This window comes from Danio rerio, chromosome 2 (genome assembly GCF_052040795.2).
Source record: "Danio rerio strain M-AB ecotype USA chromosome 2, GRCz13ab, whole genome shotgun sequence".
In the NCBI taxonomy this organism is placed as follows: domain Eukaryota; kingdom Metazoa; phylum Chordata; class Actinopteri; order Cypriniformes; family Danionidae; genus Danio; species Danio rerio.
The window spans coordinates 48,162,782-48,185,661 of NC_141022.1; the positions used below are offsets into that span (position 1 = coordinate 48,162,782).

Below are 22,880 nucleotides of genomic sequence, written 5' to 3' on the forward strand. Positions count from 1 at the left end.
GATCTTAAAGCTGCAATATTTAACATTTTAATTGCCGGCAGCTAGCTCTCTGCGACTCTGACATGGTCATCCACTGAAGCTAAGCAGGGTTGCACCCGGTCAGTATATAGAAAGGAGACCACATGGCAAAGCTAGGTGTCAGTGAGGCCAGCAGAGGGTGCACAACCCACGGTCTATGTGGGTCCTAACGCCCCAGTATAGTGAAGGAGACTCTATACTGTTTCTTTCGTCTTTCGGTTGAGATGTTAAAACGAGGTCCTGACTCTCTGGTCATTAGGGTTTTAACCCTGGCATCCTGGCCAAATTTGCCCACTGGCATCTGTCCATCATGGCCTACTAACCATCCCCATATGATAATTGGCTTCATCACTCTGTCTCCTCTCCACCAATCAGCTGGTGTGTGGTGTGTGGTCTGGCGCAATATGGCTGCCGTCGCATCATCCAGGTGGAGGCTGCACACTGGTGGTGGATGAGGAGATTCCCCGGCATTGTGTAAAGCGCTTTCAGTCTCTAGAAAAGCGCTATATAAATGTAAGGAATTATTATTATGAATTATTGAAAGTTAGCAATGTATTTAATTGAGTACATCCTTAATTCGTCTTCCAAACCTTTGTCTACTTAATAACAACAGTAAGGATGTTTTTATATTCAGTCCATCTTTTTTTTAAAGTAAGCCCTGTTTTCGCAAGAAAAGAAAAAGTAGTTTCAGCTCCAGCTTTTCACATAAAGGATGCCGATTTATTTATTAACCACTATAAAATGTACACACTGTAGCTTAAAGCAAGACACTCTTCGTGCTGTGATGGGCTATTTTAGGTTGTTGAGTTGGTTTTCTTTCATGTCAGAGGTGCTGAGCCTGTTTTTCTTTTATATCAGAGATGTTTGTTTTTGTTCAGCATTCATCAGCGATGACAGTAATAGGTGAACAGAGCTCCAGAGACACTCTCCTGTCAGATATGGTTTTCATTTTCTCGTTTTTGTGCACGCTACTCGCTCTACCTGGTTGCTAGCTTTGTTTTAGATTGATCTGTGCAGCACCGTGGCAGCCGAAGCTGTCTCGGTTTACTTTTTTCTTTCTTTTTTTTTTTTTGAATGAGAGTGCAGTGGTTAAATAACAGAGCGGCTTGGCAGACCATTTCCTGTAATAGTATGCAGGCTGTTGTCATAGTGATGGAGAGTAATTGAGTGATTACAGGATTCAGTAATTGAGAAATGGCAGGCTTGAGTGCTCTTAACATTTATGAGAGACAACTGGAACTGGATAAATCAGAACATTAAAAAACACTTCAGTCCTACCTTAGTCATGGCAGAATATATGTTCTTTTAATAAATGGGTGCTAGACGTGGGCAATATGTGGGTCTGTCTCAATAAGCAATATACTGAATTATCACACAACACATAGACATGACCTCAATCATTTTTGGTGATGTAGTATATATCACCAAAAAAACAAAACAATTCTAGCAACATTTTTGCTGCAACATCTCTATGTCTATTGGAGGTGTCAGTGTCACTATGGTTAAAAAAAACACTGTAATATTTACTATAAATTACTATAGTATATTTTCATGTGGGTGTCTGCTTCTGTTACTTTTTACCTCACACTGTTTTGTTAACTATTTTTTTAAGATAAATATGTTTTCACATTCTGATTCCAATGTCTAATTATTACATTGTTAAAATGACTAATTAAATATTCTCAAGAATAAAATATGATGTGTTCTTTGGAGAAGTGTACTTACATTGTGATGATTTTGTATTGTCATTCTGGCATTATTAATGAGTGACATAAAATGGTTTTAAAAGGACAATAACATTGTTTATCGTGAAATATTTTGGTCCAGTATATCGTGTGACAAAAAAAGTAGATATAGTGACAGGCCTAGCAATATGACATGAGGTTTTATTTGCTGAAATGTTATTTTCTGATAATTAGATTTATCTAAACGATAAATAGACCCAGGTAGGTCTATTTACCTGTAGTCAAAGTATGAAATACTACATTCATTGTATAATTAAATGTAAAAATTGCAAAAAAGAGCCCTAGCACAAAAAATAAGAACAAAAAGAACTGTTTAGACACTATCATGCCAGAGATGTTTTATTGATGCATATTATGAGATTTTATAGATTAAATAATAATTTAGAAAATATACCTTGCCTTACAGCAAACAGGTCGCTTGTTCGAGTCCCAGCTGAGCCACTTGACATTTCTGTGTGGAGTTTGCATGTTCTCCCTGTGTTCGCATGGTGTGTAATGACCACCTTGAACCGCGGATTTATACATATTTTTTACTAGTAGATTAATCCTAAATTTGTAACGATCACAGAGAGATTGCCTAGAGTTCTTCAAATCACATGTATAAAAGCATTTAGGCTTTCTTGTAAAATATAATGATGACAGAAAAAGTTGTGGTGGTATTTTATTTGGCTTGTGGGTTTCTTAGGTTATTGAAGGTGTTTTCTGTCACTACTTGTGAGCTGCAAAATTAATCATTAAAAGATCGGGATCTCTACACCCAAACAACATAAATTATAAATAATTGTGATTTGTAAATGTTTATTAATTCTTTGAATTGCTGCATTTAAATCTGTTTAAAAAACAAAAATCAAGAAAGAGATTCAGTGTTTAGTCTTTTGAGTTAGTTATGAAGTTACACACAGTCAAAAAACACAGAAGTTCTTGAAGATCATTTTATAGTTTAGATAAAACCACTAATGTTTATGGTAAATATTAAAAAAGCACCCATAAAGTTGTAGGCAGCAATTACATTATTTAACCAAAAGGTGGCGACAACCAGCCATCAGAAATATGCCACTGAATAATTCTTTAAAAGTGAAACATCTAGCAATAAAACATGACGTTTTGAGTGAATAACTGAATCATTTTTTGAAAATTAGACTAAAAATAAATATGAGTTGTACAAATTAAAATGAATAGATTTATACATTTAGCATTATCAGCAATAGTAGTAACAGTGAATTTTTGAACACTGAATTTTTCACAGTACTAAATAATTTGCAATTTATTTTTATTCAGCTGATTATTTCTCCATTTTATTTTAATAAAATTACAGCTTCTAAGTTCTGTTTGTTAAAACCAAAAGTTTCTTGCAATAAAGTTTTTGTAATGATTGCAAAGTAACTTAGGTTTGTCTCCTCCCCTTTTTGGCTGATCCAAAAAGTGGTCCGATCCATGACTAAAAAACCATAATGTGATCAGAACCGTGAGATTTGTTATTCGTTACACCACTAGTTTCCTCTGGGTGCTCCGGTTTCCCCCACAGACTTTGAATTGAGTAAACAAAATTGAACGTAGTGTACGAGTGTGTGTGTGAATGTGTGTGGGTGTTTTCTAGTAGTGGGTTGCAGCTGGAAGGGCATTCGCTGCGTAAAACATATAGTATATATATAGGGTATATATATATATATATATAGTATATATATAATATATAGGAATAGTTGGTGGTTCATTCCACTGTGGCGACCCCTAATGAATAAGGGACTAAGCTTAAGGAAAATGAATGAATATATCTTTTTTTAGGCAATTTTAATAGTAAAGAAAGTGAATAGTTGAGATGGAATAAAAACACAGAGTAATCTTTTCTGCGTGAATTAAATTAATAAAATGTCAGAGGATTACTAACGAATAGTTGGTTAACACTGCAACTGATATTGTATTCCAGCTTGTTTAATGACCCATAAATAATTGAAAAATCCAAGTTAATTTACCCCTTGTGCCTCTGAAGCAGTCAGGGCTATCCAGAAAAGATTTTCCTTCAGGTCTGTGGGCATTCCTGGATGAAGCTATTGATTTGTAGTTAGCAAGCAAATTGCAATTGGTCTTAATTAAGTTGCAACTGTGAATCTTGACCATACAGTTTAACTTGTGGCAGTTTTATTAATATTGTTTAGAAAGCTTTCCAGAAAGTAGGCAACAGGCTAGCGAGACAACATGTAATGTCATTCTCTATAGTGGTTATGTATTTGCCTTATAAGTGCCTTATTGTGTACTGTTACATATAACAGTTTTTAGTTAGCAATTTTTAACAAGCATTCTACGGTTTGATTTTTGCATTTTCTCAGGGTTTTAAACTTTCACCAAGGCTGTGTTTATTTGATCAAAAATACTGTAAAATGCAATGTAAAATATTGTACATTTATTTGAACGGTGCTTCAAATAAATCGACTCTTTACATTTAAACAAACAAATCGTTCAGCGATCGTTCGAACGGAGAGTTGACTACTGCTATTGCTATCAAATAAAACCCATTTATGTTTAAGCAGGGTAACAAGATCAAAGTTTAAGACATTAGATTCATAAATATGCGCAGTCACCTTTCTTTAAACAAAATTACACTTTATTGACTAATCAAACTTAACACAAACACACATTTATACATGTTGTAGAGAAGAGTAAAGGAAGAATAATAAGAGTTTAAGAGAGTGTAATGATGGGAAAATCTCAGATTTTGTAAGACCAAACCAAGCGCACCAAACAAAAAACAATCAGTTTAACCCTTCTATGGTTTCTTTATGGTTACATTTAGTTTACACCAGTTCAGTGGTAATCTGGAGGAGTTACTTGCGTTCCTTGTGTGATGTAAAGAATTCTCTCTGTTAGGCGGAGGATCTCACATGGTTAGATGGTGGTTGGCTCTTTGTCCTGTGAGGCTTGGAGTAGGGTGGAGTCTGTCATTTCAAGTTTGAGGTTGCAAAAGAACTAGTCATGTTGACTTCTGGTTTCGCGCCGTACTAAACTTAACTAGACTCTCGAGAGAAAAGAAAGAAAGAAAGATAGAAAGAAAGGTATCAGAGATGGGATTGTCTGAGCTGTGTAGGTAACCCATTTTTGTCAGGGTCCACGCCTGTTGCCTGGAGTTCTCTAGGTGTTCTCCTGGAGTTCTCTAGGTGTTCTCCTGGATTCCCGTCTGGGTTCTAGTCTCCCCTCAGGAGACGAGTTGACCAATGAGAAGTTAACTTCCCTGAGGCACGTTTTATAGTCCTTTGTTATAAAGCATGGTGATTTGCATAGGCATTCTGGGTGTAAGCTGATACAGAAATGTTTAAATTTCTTAAAATGTTAATATGGGCGAGGCAGTGGCGCAGTAGGTAGTGCTTTCGCCTCACAGCAAGAAGGTCACTGGGTCGCTGGTTCGAACCTTGGCTCAGTTGGCTTTCTGTGTGGAGTTTGCATGTTCTCCCTGCCTTCGCGTGGGTTTCCTCCGGGTGCTCCGGTTTCCCCCACAGTCCAAAGACATGCGGTACAGGTAAATTGGGTAGGCTAAATTGTCCGTAGTGTATGAGTGTGAATGTGTGTGTGTGGATGTTTCCCAAAGATGGGTTGAGGCTGGAAGGGCATCCGCTGCGTAAAAACTTGCTAGATAAGTTGGTGGTTCATTCCGCTGTGGCGACCCCGGATTAATGAAGGGACTAAGCCGACAAGAAAATGAATGAATGAATAAAGGAAAATGTTAATATGTTGTAAATGTATTAAGATAAAAAGTAAACAATTGTTCAGTATACCATATTAGCTTTGCAGGGACATCAAACATGAACCATCTATGATCTTGTTTAGCTATGGTAGAGTTAAACATTGATTGCAGAAGTATTAAAACCATGATATTAGTATATGAGCAAGAGACTTGTTGCAAAACACCTGATTACTCATAGAGAATAAAGGTTTACATTAAAATTCTTAAGCATGGAGCATATAGAAGTTTGACCATGTCTCTGTGTGTCCATTTCTGAGCTGTGTGTCCACACTGAACATCCAGTCTTTTCATGGGTAGGAGAGGTTGAGGGTGTACCATTTGTGGAATAAAGCAAAATAATTATGTCTGATCGGCCATATTCGTTACAATATTAATAACATTTTGAATAACTGCTTTCTGGAAAATGTTGTTGTTACTGGAAAATGTTTTTCCCCTAAAAAAGTATTGCATTTATTTATCAATTTAATGCATCGTTCTTGAAAAAAAAAGTTAATTAATGTATTAAACTTTTCAGACCCTAAGCTCTTGACCAGTAAAGTAATATGTGTGTTTGTGTTACAGTTGTACAGTCTGGTTCTAAAGCTACATCTAACAACAACTCCACCCCAAGTGGAGCTGCTTCCTCAGCATCCACACCTATAGCTCAAGGTGAGACCTTTTTATTTACACACACCCAGTGGAAATGCAGTTGAATGTCAAGACATTTAATCTTTCTAGCCATGCAGTCCAGTGAGCTGAAACCTTTCCTTTATGTCTGTTGTGTTTGCATCTACATAGTTAAAACTGAACCTGGTTTGGTGAGCTCCACTTGTACGACTCCTGTACCCCAAACATCTGCCCCGACCTCTGCAGCACCCGCCTCTGCACCACTGCCGACAGCCCCCACATCCACAGATGCAGCTGCTACTGTCAAAGTAGAACAGGGCTTGGAGTCTACAACACATGAACTCATTAAGTAAGAAACACACACACACACACACATACAGTTGTGTCCTTCAGAGGATTCTGTTTCTACCGTGTGCCATCATCACCCAAACACATGCACATTCACAATTTTCAATTCTTTCTTCAATTTACATGTTGTCATAGCAACACCATTCAGCATCCCTTGTGACACATAACATTTTAGTATTACAAAACATTCCTTTTATATTGCTTATATTGTGAGCTAAATATCTCTCAAAGTAACTTGTGCTTGCTTGGGGGAATCAATAAATAATTCATTAATTATAATAATTGATTTATAACCCAACTGTAAGCAAGCATATTTTCTTACCTATTCAACCTTTTAATTCTATAATCTAGTGAGTCAAACACAAAAGATGTTTAGTCTTTTTCGTTGTGCAGTGCTTTTATTTGAGCTAATCTAGTCTGCAGAAAAACAATCTAAATAATTATTTGTTTAAAAAAATGGAGCTCTGCTAAATACCAGTGCAATAAATTGTCCATTGTTTTTTGTTAGTGTACATTTGTAGAACTTATTTGCTGATTTATTATCAATCTCCCTCAGCACGGAGCATATAGAAAACATGACGCAACTTCTGACAGCCATAGTGAAGAAATTCCCTCTGATTGTCCCAGAGAAAAGTAAGTCTAATGCACATGAATGGAAATGAAAATATTTTTTTTAAATGGCATGCAAGATTCATATTTTTATGTTAATAAGTGATGCATTGTTTAAAAAAAAACCTTATTAAATTATAATACATTTACTTAACACCATGTGCTAACTACACACAATGCAGGTTTTTTGTCATAACCATCTGCGACATGCATAATTTCTATTTTAGGAAATCAAAATTAGTAAATAAATAGTATTTTAGTTTTCTGTGACAAAACTGCTATGACAATTATCTCCTCAAGTTGAGATTGTGTGCTTTATTTAGTGTTAAATGCTACTAATGTAGATTTAAACACCATGTATTGCCATACTGCAGAAAGCAGCAGCAGATAGTTCAGCTCAGATCTTGAAAATTAAATAACTAGTGGTTTGAAAATGAACTGTGACTCAGTGCAAACCAATAACATCAGTCACTCATCATTTACTTTTAATAATATTAAACAGGTTAAATATGTAATTATTAGATTATAATTAGAAAGCAGTGACAGGTATTTTAATGCTTCTGTCGCCTTGCGTTTGGTGCAGACAGCCAAAATTGCTTGTCGCTAGAATATTGTCGCGTTGTGTGTAGTTAAGACACAGTATCAATGTGAATATTTTAACACTGAAAAAGTCTTTGATCAATTTATTTCATTTTTCATGATTGAATAATTATAATTTTCTTAAAAATAACTTGCTGACCCTAAATGTTTGTCATACAGTACACACTGCATCATTTATAATCAAATGGTCATTGATCTTTTAGCACAGTAACAGAAACATGCCACTTTTTTTTTCAGATGTTTTAGTTCGCTCAAATAATGAGCATTTACCCTAGTAACTGGTTCAGACTACAGTATTTGTCATTATCTGTTTGAATTAGAGTATTGTGATGATTTGTAAGTGACAGTGAGCATTAGGATACACAAAACGGTCTATATTATCTTGCATAGTGTGTGATTAGTGGATGAACACACAATTAAGCTTTACAATGTCATGACAGAAACACTAGCATGTAATAAAAAAGCTCATTTTATAGTCTTTGCTTGTTCAAACTCTTATTTATGGTGGTCATTTACTACTTCTGCTTTCTCAATGACATCACATGTCATTAAAGATGGCAAGTCATGATTGATTGGAAATCTACATGTGGTTTATGGAGTCAGATCAGTCTCAAAAATAATACATTTACAAACTAAAGTTCATACATGAAGAGCACAGTTAACATTTACAAAATCCAATTTGTAAACAGTTTTCGAGTTCACAAGTAAAAATCATAAATATTATCGTACTTTGAGTTTACGAATTAGATTTGTGTATTTTTGATTCACGTTTTTTAATTTACGCATTAGGTTGTTTTTTTTTTATCGTGTTTTGAATTTAGGAATTGGATTTGTGTATTTTTGAATCGTGTTTTGAATTACGAATTAAATTTGTGTATTTCTGAATCCTGTTTTGAATTTATGAAGTAGACCTGTGTATTTTTGAATCGGTTTTTAAATGTATGAATTGAATTTGCATACTTTTGATTCGTGTTTTGAATTTACAAGCTAGATTTGTGTATTTTTTAATTGTGTTTTGAATTTATGATTTAGATTTGTGTATTTTTGAATCATGTTTTGAATTTATTTTTTAGATTTGTGTTTTTTAATCGTTTTTTGAATTTACAAATTAGATTTGCATACTTTTGAATCATGTTTTTAAATTAGAAATTAGATTTGTGTATTTTTGAATCATATTTTGAATTTTCGAATTAGATTTGTGTATTTTTGAATTATGTTTTGAATTTACAAATTTGATTGTGCGTTTTTAAATCATATTTTACATTTGGTAAATGGATCTGTGCGTTTTTGAATCATGTTTTGAATTAGCGAATTAGATTAGTGTATGTTTGAATCGTGTTGAATTACGAATTAGATTTGCGTACTTTTGAATCATGTTTCGAATTATAAATTTGATTTGTGTATTTTTAAATCGTGTTTTGAATTTATGAATTGGATTTGGTATTTTTGAATCTTGTTTTGATTTTATTATTTAAATTTTTGTACTTTTGAATCATGTTTTTAATTTATGATTTAGATTTGTTTATTCTTGAATCGTATTTTGATTTTATAATATAGATTTGTGTAATTTTAAAATGTGTTTTGAACTTCCAAATTGGATTTTGTAAATGTGAATTGTGTTGTTAATGTATGAATTTATTTTGTAAATGTTTTATTTTTGAAACTGATCTGGCTCCATAGGTTTGTTGTGTTTTTTCTTAGCCACAACATAGCTTGTGTCTAAGACTCAAAATTGAATAATCTGACACAACGAGACGAAAGTGTTTTGTTGTGTGAACTCAATATAAGCCAGACCAATAGACTTGTGTGTGTTTTTTGCAGATGAGGACTCTCATCCTTTCTGCGCCACGTCTGTGGATCAGTATTACTCCTGGAACATTGGCAAACGCAGAGCTGCAGAGGTACTAGAGTGTATACAAGAGTGCATTTGTAATCATTTCAGGATTGTGTTCATTTGTTTTCTGTCTTTGTTTTTTTTTTGTTTTTCCTTTTTTTTCCTCTGTAGTTGCAGCGAGCAGTGGCTGTGCGGCGTGTGTGTGCGGATCTATTAGAGCGAACCCCCCGACTTCAGGCCCTCACTCCAGCAAGAACTAAAGAGGTGCTGCGCTGGTGCCGTCTCCGAGGATACACGCCTCCTGACCCAGAACCCCAGCGCACAGAGGAGGACTCCATCGAGGACATACTCACACAGATTGACAGCGAACCAGGTAAGTGTGTGCCAGTTTCTGTCTGTGATTTTCAAAGTGGGATTGGGAATTTAAAAAGTAATGAATAATTAAATGTATAAAATAAAATATTTTTAAAACAAATAAACATTTATTAAAAGTTAGAAATTGAAAATAAATCACAAAGAAATAAATTAGAAATTGCATTAAATAATCTACATTTTTTAAATAATTACAAATATTAAACACAGGATGTGATTAACCCTTTACAAGGCATGCATTATTATACTGGGCAAAAAAAAGTCCCAGTGTTACTGGGGATTATTACGAGACTTTTTAACATTTATGACTTAAAAAATGTAGGGGTATCAACATCAACTATTTTTGGCAGTGGGTTGTTTGTTACACATCGTATAAGAAAAATGAAACCAGATCATTTTAATTGTAGAAGAAAACTTTTTGAGCTTTTCTTGGTTTGTTTGTTTTGCCTTTAGGGTTAGAAATTTGTGGGTATTGCACAAAAAAAAAAACAGGATAGGGGCTTAAGCTGGGATTTTTAAGCTATCCTGTCTGAATTTAGCTCTAAGTCTGCCCTAAAGGAAAATTAAGTTACCACAGAGATTTATTCTTTACAGCTACTAGGCTAACAATCTGGCTAAGATTAGTCTTAGGCTATGTTCACACTGCAAGGCTTAGTGCTCAAATTAGATTTTCTCTCAGATCTGATTTTTTTGCGTAGCTGTTCACACTGTTGTTATAAATGTGTCCAATATCAAATCTGCAGTGTGAACAGATCATGGTCCTAAACTGACCCGCATGCACAAAAGAACAGTTACGGACAGCACAAGATGTCTAATTATGCACACAATGTGTATACTGTATAAAGCACGTTGTCAGATTATGCTTCATTTGATTATTGCCCTTTTCACAGACAACCGTGGTGTTTTTCAAGAAGTGTAAAAGGTTGTTCTGCTACTACAAATGTGTATTTCGCCATTTAAAACCTAAAATAAGTCTCTTTTGAATAAAAACACTGATCATTTGTGATTTATCACAAGAGTAATGTGAGTCTTTCTGACCACCGGTATAGTGAACTCATCTAAGGTTAATGAGCAGCCACAGACTGAACAGTAAAGGCGAAGTTGGTTTATCTCTGTTTGCAGAGTTTCTCTCAAAGAGAAAGTTCCACTTAAAATGAAGGTGCCCCCTTCTTTGCGCACGGATACCCTATCTGCAACACCACCCAATGCTATTCGGATTCGCGATCAACCCGTGCCCCAATCGTTAAGCAGATTGGTTAATAAGCACCAGTTTTGTTTTCAAAATGTTTTTTAAAATGAACAACCAACTTTTTGTGGTAAAGTAATTACCATTACTATGCTGCTGAGAAGTAGATGATGTTTGCAGCACAGAATGATGACGCATGTTGCTTAAAGATTATATACAGCCACTCCATATTCTTGGCCATTTACATATTTGCTAACCAATTATTAATTCAATCATTCATTCATTCATTCATTCGTTCATTCATTTTCCTTCGGCTTAGTCCCTTATTTATCAGGATTGGTCACAGCGGAATGAACCGCCAAATATTCCAGCATATGTTTTAGACAGCAAATGCACTTCCAGCCACAACCCAGTACTAGGAAACACCCATACACTCTTATACACATTCATACACTACGGCTAATTTAATTTATACAATTCACTAATAGCGCATGTCTTTAGACTGTGGGTTAAACCGGAGCACCTGGAGGAAACCCACGCAAACACTGAGAGAACATGCTAGAGGCCATGGTCTTCAGGCTCCTTGGTAGAGCAACTGACTACCATGTGGAAAGTCGCCGGTTTGTTAGGTGGTGTAGGATCAGCATGGTTACACAATCTCCACTCAGAAATTCCGAGACTTAAACCAGCAACCTTCTTGCTGTGAGGTGACCGTGTTAACCAATGAGCCACTGTGCCGCCCCTGGCTAGCCATGAGAATAACAAATTTGTACATGTTCAAATGTATTACTGACAATTTTATATTTAGGTTCATAGGTTCAATGATATATAGGTTCATATATTTCACATTTATTGGGAAAAATGTAGCTATTAGGGAAAGGTAAGACCAATAAAATAGTTAAACGATTAGAGGGAGAGAAAAAATATTTATATATTGTCCCTCCCTCTTATCGTTACACAATAGATTAAATCAAATCAATTAAAAAGAAAAAAATATATAAATGAAAGAGATTAAAGAGTAGATGGAAGATGATTAAACAGATTAAATAAACTCAACAGATGCAATCGATGTGCAGCACTGGGTAAGCGTTTGCCATTAATCTTCATGATTAATTTCTAGGGTAACTTAAACGTCCACTGGTCACATTTACAGCAAAGTGAACAGCTGTTAAGTTGATGATACATTTCACCTCCTCATATGTTTTTGTAAATCTCTACAGAAAATTAATGGAAGTTACCAGATCTGTGGCTGAGAGGGCATTTTTACAACTTGCTACCTGATTGGCTCACATTGGGATTTATCCATATTTGCATCATTGATTCTGTGATGTGCTAAGCCAGGATGTGCTGATTAAAATAGGTCAAACTATGCTTTTTTGTTATCCTGTCTTTTCTACAATACCCCTCTGGTCGACATCACAGAAAGTGTTATAAATAAACATCACATTCATAATATATTCTTAAAGAGGTCTTAAACAAGAAGCTATATTCCTTTGCCATTTTAGGATGAGACATGAAGAGACAGTTTAAAAGATTGAAAAGCCCATTCATTATGTAACAGCGCACATGCTAATGTCCGGTCGGGGGCCTCTGTGTTTTGAACTCTTGCTGGAGGTTAATTCATCATGTCCCGTGGGTTTCTCTCTCAGCTATCCAGAGCTTTGAGTTACACAAGGGTTGGCACAGACAATGCAGTAGTGTTCGCTCTCTCTCTTTCTCTCTCCTCTTTTCAGTTTTCGGTGATGGTGCATAAGCCTGTATAATGATGAGATGATCAGTATTCAGAGTTGGGCATAAATTCAACTCTCAGTATTCAGCGTTCAGCCGTAAGCTGTTGGAATTCCACATCAGCTGCATTTCTCTCTCCACTGAGCTCACTACATTTATGATATTTTAAGGTCATAGATACTGTTCCACACTGTATTTGTAATATCTGCCTTGCAATGAAGTAATTTTTTTTTGGCCAATTTCTTATGCAGAATTTAATGCAGTGGTTGCAGATATGTCTGACCCGGAATGCATTGCAGTGAATTAATAGTGAATTCAAGGAAAAGGTTGATTATTAATGAATAGAAACCACTCAAATATTCCCAGTTTCTCTGGATTTACTGGTTTTATTAGGTATTGCTTTGAGTGTAGTTTCACTCTCATGGACTGGTCTTTTAATTTTTTTAAAGCTTCTCTACTTTCATCTTTCATCAGACTATTTTATCCAAAACGATTGTTTCCTGTCTGTTTTTCACCCCCTGTGCTAACAGATTGTTCTGTTAGCTTAATATGTGCTGATGTCACTCTGTAATGGTATTGACTGTAAGGCATTGTGCATCAGTTACCACTAATGGAGATACCATCCATGAAAAGTGTTTTTAAATCAGTTACTAACAAGGTTTGTTTTCCAATAGCATGCTGTCTTATCCTGCAAAAATGATTTACTGACAGTAGATGTTGAACAGTCACACTAGGGATTTTTGTATTTTCTTTTCCTGTGTTTTTCCTCCTTTTACGTACTTTCTTGGTTTAGTGTTTTCATGAGTTGCTGTACAATTTCTGGGTTCTAAAAGTCAGAAGACAAACTTAATAATAATGATAACATTTTACAATTTCCTTAATACTAACTTGAACTAACAATGTTGTAAATGTACAAATGTAATTGTCAGTTCACAATCACATCTTTTTGTGTATTAATAAAAGAAACTAATTCAATTAAAATTAATACTATTATAATATATTCATTTAAAATCAAAATCAAATCTTTTTTTAAGTGTAATTTTGTAATGTTTTTACAGTGAATAGATGAACAAATGAAACTAAGGTAAACTAAAATTTTATCATATTTATGTACACTCAGAGACCACTTAATTAGGTACACCTTACTAGTATCGGGTTGGACCCCCTTTTACCTTTAGAACTGCCTTAATTCTTTGTGGCATAGATTCAACAAGGTACTGGAAATATTCCTCAGAGATGTTAGTCCATATTGACATGATAGTATCATGCAGTTGTTGCAGATTTGTCAGCTGTACATCCATGATGCGTATCTCCCATTCCACTACTGTGTGTCTTTGTTTGTGTGTGTATTAGAGTGCAGCTCGACTTTGACAGGCTGTGAAGAACTTTCTCAACGTCTAGAGCAACTTCAGAGGATCCTGAAAGCGGAGCCCGATGAGGAGGACGATGAACTGCTTGACATCATCAGTGTAAAGGAATTAGATGCCGGGAAGGTCAAAATTAAACAGGAACAGGACGAGGCTGAACAAGAGCCCAAGTTCTACATGGGTCGCTGTCCATCGACCCAGCTCATCAGAGACACGGCGGAGCAGGTGAAAAATTATTCTTCCGTTTCACTGCAACCAGACTTTCTGATGGGTCTTACGTGTGACGAAAAGTGTGTGCTTGTGTGTGTTAGATTGGTGTGACACTCCAGCAGGTGGAGGTGGAGAAGAACGTTTTTGCTCCTGTTGTGGAGGCCATGATTCTTAAGGTAAGTAATCTGAGGTTGAGGAAGTCATATGTTTTTATTTAATTACAGACAAATTGATTTAGAGTCATTTGAGATTCACACTACATCTGTCTTATTAATATATATTTTAATTGCATTTAGGATTGGCTTTACTGCTGAAAAAATTAATTATTGAAAACAAGTTAGAATGCAATTGACTTTAAAGAGCTTGAACATTTAGGACCAGAAACTGCAAGTGAATATGGTAAAATTATAATGATGATAATAATAGTTATTATTCATTGTTTACATTTATAATCATTTTATAATCATTTATATTATTTTAAAATGTTATGTTTACAGTATATATGCCAATAAAGCAGTATTTAAAGGTGCCATATACTGCATTGCTTTAATAAGTTAAATTGTTCTCTGATATCTACATAGTCGGTTCATGGCTTTCGCAAGTTCAAATAATCTGCAAAAGTGGTTTTATATGCTCATTTCTTACTTAGAAGGTTCATAATTGATCATATATGGTTCCTGCCGTGTATATTAATGAACTCTGCTCTGACGGCCGCTTTTACAGACACACACACACACGCGCGCTCACAAAGAACATAATGTACGCTAAATAGGATAAATATTAACCTATTCAGAGAAATGTTAACCTATTTTGCTCTCCAGATCTGTTGTGGATACAGGCTAATGCATAATTAAACTTGACAAAAGAGAGTGATAGAGATGTATCACGTTGTATTTTGAAGCAAAATTGTCAAAGAATACATCCAGTGGTCAGTATCAACCTCTGCATATAACAGTTGAGCTGAGTGATATGATGTGATTCAGCAGTCTACCTTTGTTTGTTGAAACATACACATCCAATTTCACAATAAACTCCATAAATTAACTAAAGATGTAACTAAACACACCTTATGCCTCTTCACAGTGAAGATGAATAAATGTGTAAATGTTGCATTTTGCGTTCTGAAGTGATTTTGACCATGTCTTGTTCAGTCGTTGCCCAGTAAAGCATCGTTAACAATTTGGGGCTTGCGTTTTCAAAATAAAAGTCCCACATGCATAGTAAAAATATTAAATATAAGCTTTAAAATAGCTAAATAAGTAGGGAAACTATCATTGTTTTCTTACTGGAAAATGTTTGGCTTATCAAACACAGTTTGAGGCATGTACAGGTATATTAAAGATCTCAGAGCTACATATGAGACTCTTGATGACTCGGCTGCTTGTCAGGTTCAGATGAATGACCTTAAGTAGGCATACATGCAAATGATAAGGGCATGGCTGTGTGTTTTGGTTGGCCTGTTGTTAACAGGAGTTTTACACTCGTAGAATTTACATAAGAACAAGGAAACAGTGGTGTCTAAGGCTCATGGTATGCCCATTTTCACATACTAATCTCTTATTATTCGGCTATGCCTTGGTATACCCAGACTTTTCTTTATAGGGCACTTTTAATTATTTGAAATGCTCTAATTTGCATACATTTTTAGCGCAAACACATGAACATTGGATAAAGTTTTGTTTAATATTCTTGTTTATTTTCTTTGGCATAATGGAGTCAAAGGTTTTCACAGAGTTGATTTTTGAGTCTCCATATTTCATAAAATACAGCAAAGAGCCAGAAAAAATATATATTTTTGTAAAATAAAATGTAAAAACTTTGCACTGAAAAAAAATACAAATAAAACTGAGATTTGTTATATGTAATTCCGGGGTGCCCAAACTCGGTTCTGAAGTGCTGGTGTCCTGCATAATTTAGCTCCAACTTCTTTTAATACACCTGACTGAAAGTTTCTTGTATACCTGGAAAGAGCTTGATTAGCTGGTTTAGGTGTATTTAATTGGGGTAGGAACTAAAATATGCAGGTCACCGGCCCTAAAGGACTGAGTTAGGGCACCCCTGATGTAAGTGCTGCTAAGGTAGAGATTTATGGCTCAGTGCAGGAGAAAAAGCTCATTTTAAGATGTATAAACACAAATGGATTAAGCGTGACAACAGAAACACTTACAAGGGTATTTTGAATATTTTATTTAAATTAGACTGAAAAAAAAACACTTTATGAAGAGTCAAAAATAAAAAATGTGTATGTTTTTGCCTGCAATGTATTGCGTTAAAGCAGTAAATGACTTGAATGCACCACATACTGTACTTATAAGAAAAAGAACAACACTGTTTTATTAAGTTTCAAAGAAATGATTTCTTTTTTACTTAATTTGTTTTGACCAGGATTGGACACAAACTTATAATAGATAATGCAACATGTCAAAGTTGTGAATGCTGTCTGAATGTCTCCACAGGCTGTAGAACAGTTTTCCAGTGAAATCCTCAGGGAATCGTTGGCCAATGCGCATGGGAAATCCCAACAAAACAGGTCAGTTTGTTCTTCCATATGACAATACCAGATTAATCAAGACAGATGCGTAGACCGACATGACTCCGAGTTAAAGGATAACTTCCACTCTCTTCATTTTCAGGTTGAGCCGCTAGCATTATTTCTCCGTCAATTTTGATGAACTCTCAAGCAATAAAGTCTTGTCTAACGATTTTCAATCATGGCTGTGGGAGGAAGCTCTTTATGATAGTGTGTAATTATCCGAGCGCTGGGAATAGCTCATGAAAGTCCGATTTATTTGAGTTGCGGAGCTGAAGATTTCAGTCCTGGGAGAGAGAAAGAGGAGATTGGCTCAGTGCTGCTCCACTTACTCAGCACATCTGCTTTCATTCACATGCCCCATACACACTGTGCAGAATATTTCATCAGCCTTTTAGACAGTGTTCAGTGGCTGCTTTTTATAGAGCACCGTTTTTAAATGATCAGTCAAGCAGGACCTGATCGATGGGGCATACATTAACAGAAAGCAGCGGCCTGACAAGACTTTGAGACCTCTCATTTAATGCGCAGAGGTCAATAACCCATTATACTAAGACAGCAAATGTAGCGTGACGTTACTTTTTGTCTTTTTCATCATCCTGTTTTCTTGTCTCCACAGAACTCCGAGAGAGATATCAGCTATGGATGTGCATCAGGCCATTTGCTCTATTCCCACCTGTGATTTTTTGACTAATAGGTAATTTTGCTCTTATTTTAGAGTTTTTTTTTTTTTTTATATAATCAGCGTTCCACTTTCCACATTCTACAATGGCATGAAAACATAAGAACGTTTTAAAATTGTAAATAAAAAATAAGTAAATATAAAATAATTATTAGTACTCATGGAAATACCCCAGTAATGTTATTCTCAGGCCATATTAATTTTATTTTGCAATGTGGAAGTTTTAAAACTTCAGATTAATTTATTTTCAGGAAATGACTTGGAAAAATAAACAGCAGTAAACGGTAAACAAACAACATTGTCGTTTTATGTGTTTATGACAATAAACAGTACTTACGGTGCATCTGGAAAGTATTCATAACGCTTCACTTTTTCCACATTTGTTCATGTTACAGCCTTATTCCTTATTCTGGATTAAAGTCATTTATATCTTCAAGATTCTCCACACAATACCCCATAATGACAATGTGATTTTTTTTTTTTTAATTGTTGCAAATTTATTAAAAATAAAAAACCTGAAAAATCACACGTACAAAAGTATTCACATCTTTTGCTGTGAAGCTCTAAATTGAGCTCAGGTATATTCTGTTTCCACTGATCATTCTTGAGATGTTTCAGCAGCTTATTTGGAGTTCACCTGTGGTAAACTCAATTGATTGGACATGATTTGAAAAGGCATACAGCTGTCTATATAAGGTCCCAGGGTTGAGAGTGCATGGCTGCGTCCGAAACCGCCTACTACTCAGTAGGTACTGTATTTGAATTTAAAAGTACTACTCGGCCGTTAGAAAAGTACGTTCTATACAGTATGAATTTGAAAAGTATGAATGGAATTCGGACGTACTGCATTCGCCATTTTGTCATGGTCACGTGACCTACCTGCGTCAGTTGTGTCGCCTCACTTCCATTCATGAATTCTCTCATGGGGCATTATGGGATAGCGCAGCGTGCATGGGATGCGCACTTCAAAATCTTGCCGGAAGTAGTAAGTCATCCGGGTACTTCTCGCCTACTGATTTTCGAATTCTATGAATTCGGACATACTACTCGGCTCGCATACTGATTTTAGCGTACTATATAGTATGGAAGTATGCGGTTTCGGACGCAGCCCATGTCTGTACGTTGTCCCAACCTGATAGAGCTTGAGAGGTACTGCAAAGAGGAATGGGCAAAAATTCCCAAAGACAGGTGTGCCAAGCTTGTGGCATCATATTCAAAAAGACTTGAGGCTGTAATTGATGCCAAAGGTGCATCAACAAAGTACTGAGCAAAGACTGAATACTTATGTACGTGTGATTTTTCAGGTTTTTTATATTAATACACTTGCATTAATGGCTAAAAGCTCAAAACAAAATATCTTCCAAATGTCCTTAAATATTTATATGTTTTTCATTGGCTCAGTTATAAAAAAAAAAAAAATAAGTACAAAATAATAAAATAAATATAAATTGACACGGAACTGTGCCTGGTAAAGGCTCATGTTTTGCACTTATATATTAATTTGACTGATTTGCTTCATCATAGCAATTCATTTACATAATGTAAAATAAATAATAAAATAAAAGATAATAAATATAAAAAAAATGCTCAGACTTTACCATAAGATTTCATAATTTAATGTATTTACTGAAGTAATTATGAACAATACTTGTATAGCATTTATTAATCATAGTTCAACATTTACTAATGCTTTATTAGCATCCAAATTCATGCTTGTCCACATTAGTTAATATACGGTGAGTTACCATGAACTAAAAATTAACTGTATTTTCATTAAATAACATGAACAAATACTGTAATGTATTGTTCTTTGTTTGTTCATGTTAGTAAATGCATTAACTAATACAACCTTACTGTTAAGTGTTACTAAATATATATAAGTAATCGTGGATGTCTAACAGATAGTTATACTCCCATTAAAGTTTGCCATTGGTGCTGAATTACCTGTCGTCAATGCAGTTTCAATAAGATTTTTACAAATCCTTTAATGTTAAAGCATATGTCTTGCAATTGAATAGTTGTAATGTATGTGTGGAATCCTATATCTCTGTTACTGCAGCTTTGTTTAACCTTCCCATGAACTCTGTCTCTGATAGGTACATGGGCATCATGGTGAAGGATGAAGGCCATGCTGAATAATTTTACAGCTTCTTCGCGTGATCTGACCACAGATGGACAGGTGGACCGCTCACTCCTTCCTCTCACATTCTATAAAGGTGGAAAATGTGACCAATCACAGGCCCATGTCCTTACAGGAGTCAGACATTGTCGTGACAACAGCTCAGTTTATATACTGAGTGTATTAAAACCAAGAGTAACATCAAAAAACAATAACTTTGAAGGGTTGACGCTCAGCCTGAACAGTATTTGTTTTATATGCCTCTATTTATTCCATCTTTCATTAATTAATTCTCTGGTATTTATAAAAGATGGTCTGGTTTATTATTCCAACTAATGTACAGTGTTATCTTTTTAAAGAAACACAATTCAGGCCCCAGTTATGTCAATAATAGTGAATTTACTCTTAAATTAACTTATTCTGACTTCACAGAGTCTTTCAATCTCTGCAAATGCAACCATCACATGATTTTGCCGTTGACGCAGAGCTGTTTAACTTGTCTTAGTTTTAAAGGGGCAGTTCACCCAAAAATGGAAATTCTGTAATATTTGCTCACCCTCCACTTGTTCCAAGCCTATTTGCATTTCTTTCTTCTGGTAAACGCAAAAGAAGATACTTTCTGAAGAATGTGGAAAAGCAGCAGTCATTGACTGTCATAGTAATTTTTGTTCCTACTATGGATGTCAATGGCTGCTGGCTTCCAACATTCTTCACTGTAAAAAATTCTGGGTTCCACACAATTGTTTTGTGTTGGAACAATATGAAGGAATTAAATTAACTTAATAGTTTTTACAAATTTAAATGAATTGAATATAAAACAATTAATTTGTTCCCCCTATAGAACTCTAGAATTGTGTTGTTTTGGCTATTTTTAATTAAGTAGTTTGCACAATCAAACACATCATTGTATCATGTATTGTGTTCAATTCAAGACAGAAATTCTTAAAATTTTAGAACCACCTATCCCTTTAAGGAATAGTTCAGCCAAAAAATGACTTTTTGGAATGATTTACTCGCCATTTTGTTGTTCCAAATTCTTAATTTTGGGTATTTCTTTCTTTAAACTAAAGTATAGACATTTATTCAACCATTAAACAGGTTAATGGACGGTTACTTGTTTCGGTAACTTTTTTCAATAACAGTACATGAATAATGATGTATTAATATGTAAACTAAACATCACTTTATTATGAATTAATCATGGGTTGAGGCACACACTAATCATGAACTAACTTTATAACACCAGTCACAAGAGTTCTTGTGTGAATAACGGCTACCTAATTTAGTTTTTAATATATGTTGTTAATTAAATGCTAATTAATACATTAATTAATACATTAAGTTTAGGCTAAATGTAACTAACATGAACTTGTGCGCTGTCAATGTATAAATATGTCATGACTTTACTTGGAGGGGCACATTGCCATTAACTCATCCTTACCTACTCATGAACTCCTGTGTTTAAACTGTTCATGTTGATGTTGTAAGAACACTTTTCGGTAATACTTTAGTTTAGATCACATTTCAAACTGTTACTACTGGCTTATTACCTGCCCCTTATTAAGATATTAACTTTTCATTAGTAGTTATATAGTATGATTTTATTCTGCTTCCCTGAGCCTACCCAAAACCTAAACCCAACTTCCACCTTACTAACTATTAATAAGAAGCTAATTAGTCATTTATAAGGCTAAAGGTTTTAGTTAATGGTTTGTTAATACTGTTAATTGTGATCTAAACTAAAGTGTTGCCCACTTTTCTTTTATAATTCAGTGTAAACACACTAGACATCCGTAAGGAGTTCATGAGTATTTAAGAATGGGTTAATTATGATGTGTCCCTCCAAGTAAAGCCATGATATAATTATACATGTATAATTATACATTAAAATATACATTATACATTAAAATGTCATGAGTTCATGATAATTAAATTAATCATAAACTAATCTGGTAATTAATACATTAATTAACAAATAATCATGTACTAACAAGTAATTAAGGTAGCCGTTATTCACAAATGAACTCATGTGACTCATGCTGTAGTTAAAGATAGATGCTGTAGTTAAAGATGTAGTTAAAGTTTATAATTAGCGCACGCATTACTCATCATTAGTTCATAATAAAGTAATGTTTAGTTTACATATTAATATGTCCTTATTCATGTACTGTTATTTTAAAGTGTTACGCTTGGTTCTAAAGTGTCCTATTGAGCAGTTTTTATTTCAATACGTTGACCTTAATCAGCTCATGTGAAATCATCACTGTTCAATGTCTTTTAATCTGCTCTTAAACGGCCTATTGCTCAAGTGGTTCATTGGGTAGAGATCAAATGTCCTTTTAAGTCACTTGTTGAATGTCTAAGAAGAGTCTTAATCATGTTGTGTTCATGTGAATATTCATTGGGGATTATGAAGGACTGAACTTCAGCGTGGAAATGTCATTAGTCTTCTTTTTTTTTTTTGTACTGTGTCTATGATTTGGTAACGCTGAGGAAAATGTCTGTCCTCTAGTTTGGTGGGCTATTTTGTGTCATCCGTTTCTGTGTGTGCTGGTGGATAAAACACATCAAGAAAATTGATCTGGTGTGGATGGAGGAGTGGGCTTATTCAGTGTTAAAGTCAACTGGGCAGTCGTCACTTGTGTAACCGAGCTCCTGAATGTTTTTCCTTCACATTGTGTATCCAAAAAAATGGCTATTCTTGTATTAAAATGGTAGATCTGCCACTAAGTTGGATACATCTGTGATTTTTTTTTTCCTAACTGCCGTTACAAATGAAATGCATGACACAGCAAAAGAGAAACTGAAGGAGGATTTTGTGGAGGAGGCTGTGCGTAAGCAGACTTGTTTTTGAGGAAGAAGGTGAAATGGATGCATATTTTCATGCCTTATTCCTCTTCATATTATGCTGGGTTTTTGTGCTAAAGCTTTGTTTTTATTTTGTAGCACTTAAGAAAGATACAGTGGTCCCTCGCCATAACTTGGTTCACCTTTCGCGGTCTCACAGTTTTGCGGGGGGTTTTTTTGTGCAATTTGACATGCTTTTTTTTATACAGCACATTGTGTTCTGCGTCCTGATTGGCTGTAGACAATTGTTAATCAATCTACTATGTGCCATGTCACCTCTGTAGTAGCTTGCCAAATTTACATAAATCTTTGATTCTTGCAGTGAGACTCTAAAGTGCTGAACTTT

General features: G+C 34.9%; 2 protein-coding genes across 19 annotated transcripts in view; both read left to right on the top strand.

Annotated features, from left to right (window-relative positions):
• yeats2 (YEATS domain containing 2) overlaps window positions 1-22,417 on the top strand; it is an 80,063-nt gene extending 57,646 nt beyond the window's left edge. For 4 of the 18 annotated variants that reach the window (XR_015478879.1, XR_015478884.1, XR_015478875.1 and 1 more), the window contains exons 22-32: window positions 6,058-6,144; window positions 6,274-6,451; window positions 7,007-7,083; window positions 9,481-9,560; window positions 9,665-9,866; window positions 14,133-14,371; window positions 14,458-14,532; window positions 16,813-16,886; window positions 17,506-17,583; window positions 19,665-20,844; window positions 21,815-22,417. Coding sequence is in view for 4 of the 18 variants with exons in the window: in XM_087241289.1 (XP_087097415.1) it covers window positions 6,058-6,144; window positions 6,274-6,451; window positions 7,007-7,083; window positions 9,481-9,560; window positions 9,665-9,866; window positions 14,133-14,371; window positions 14,458-14,532; window positions 16,813-16,886; window positions 17,506-17,583; window positions 19,665-19,707 (1,133 nt within the window). In the remaining 14 variants the exon portion in view is untranslated. Of the gene's footprint in view, window positions 1-6,057; window positions 6,145-6,273; window positions 6,452-7,006; window positions 7,084-9,480; window positions 9,561-9,664; window positions 9,867-14,132; window positions 14,372-14,457; window positions 14,533-16,812; window positions 16,887-17,505; window positions 17,584-19,664 lie in introns of all 18 variants that reach the window. The other 14 variants (XR_015478881.1, XR_015478888.1, XR_015478880.1 and 11 more) reach the window with 5 other exon arrangements.
• Window positions 1-22,880, top strand: part of klhl24a (kelch-like family member 24a) — an 802,375-nt gene that overhangs the window by 101,992 nt on the left and 677,503 nt on the right. The gene's annotated exons all lie outside the window — the stretch shown is intronic.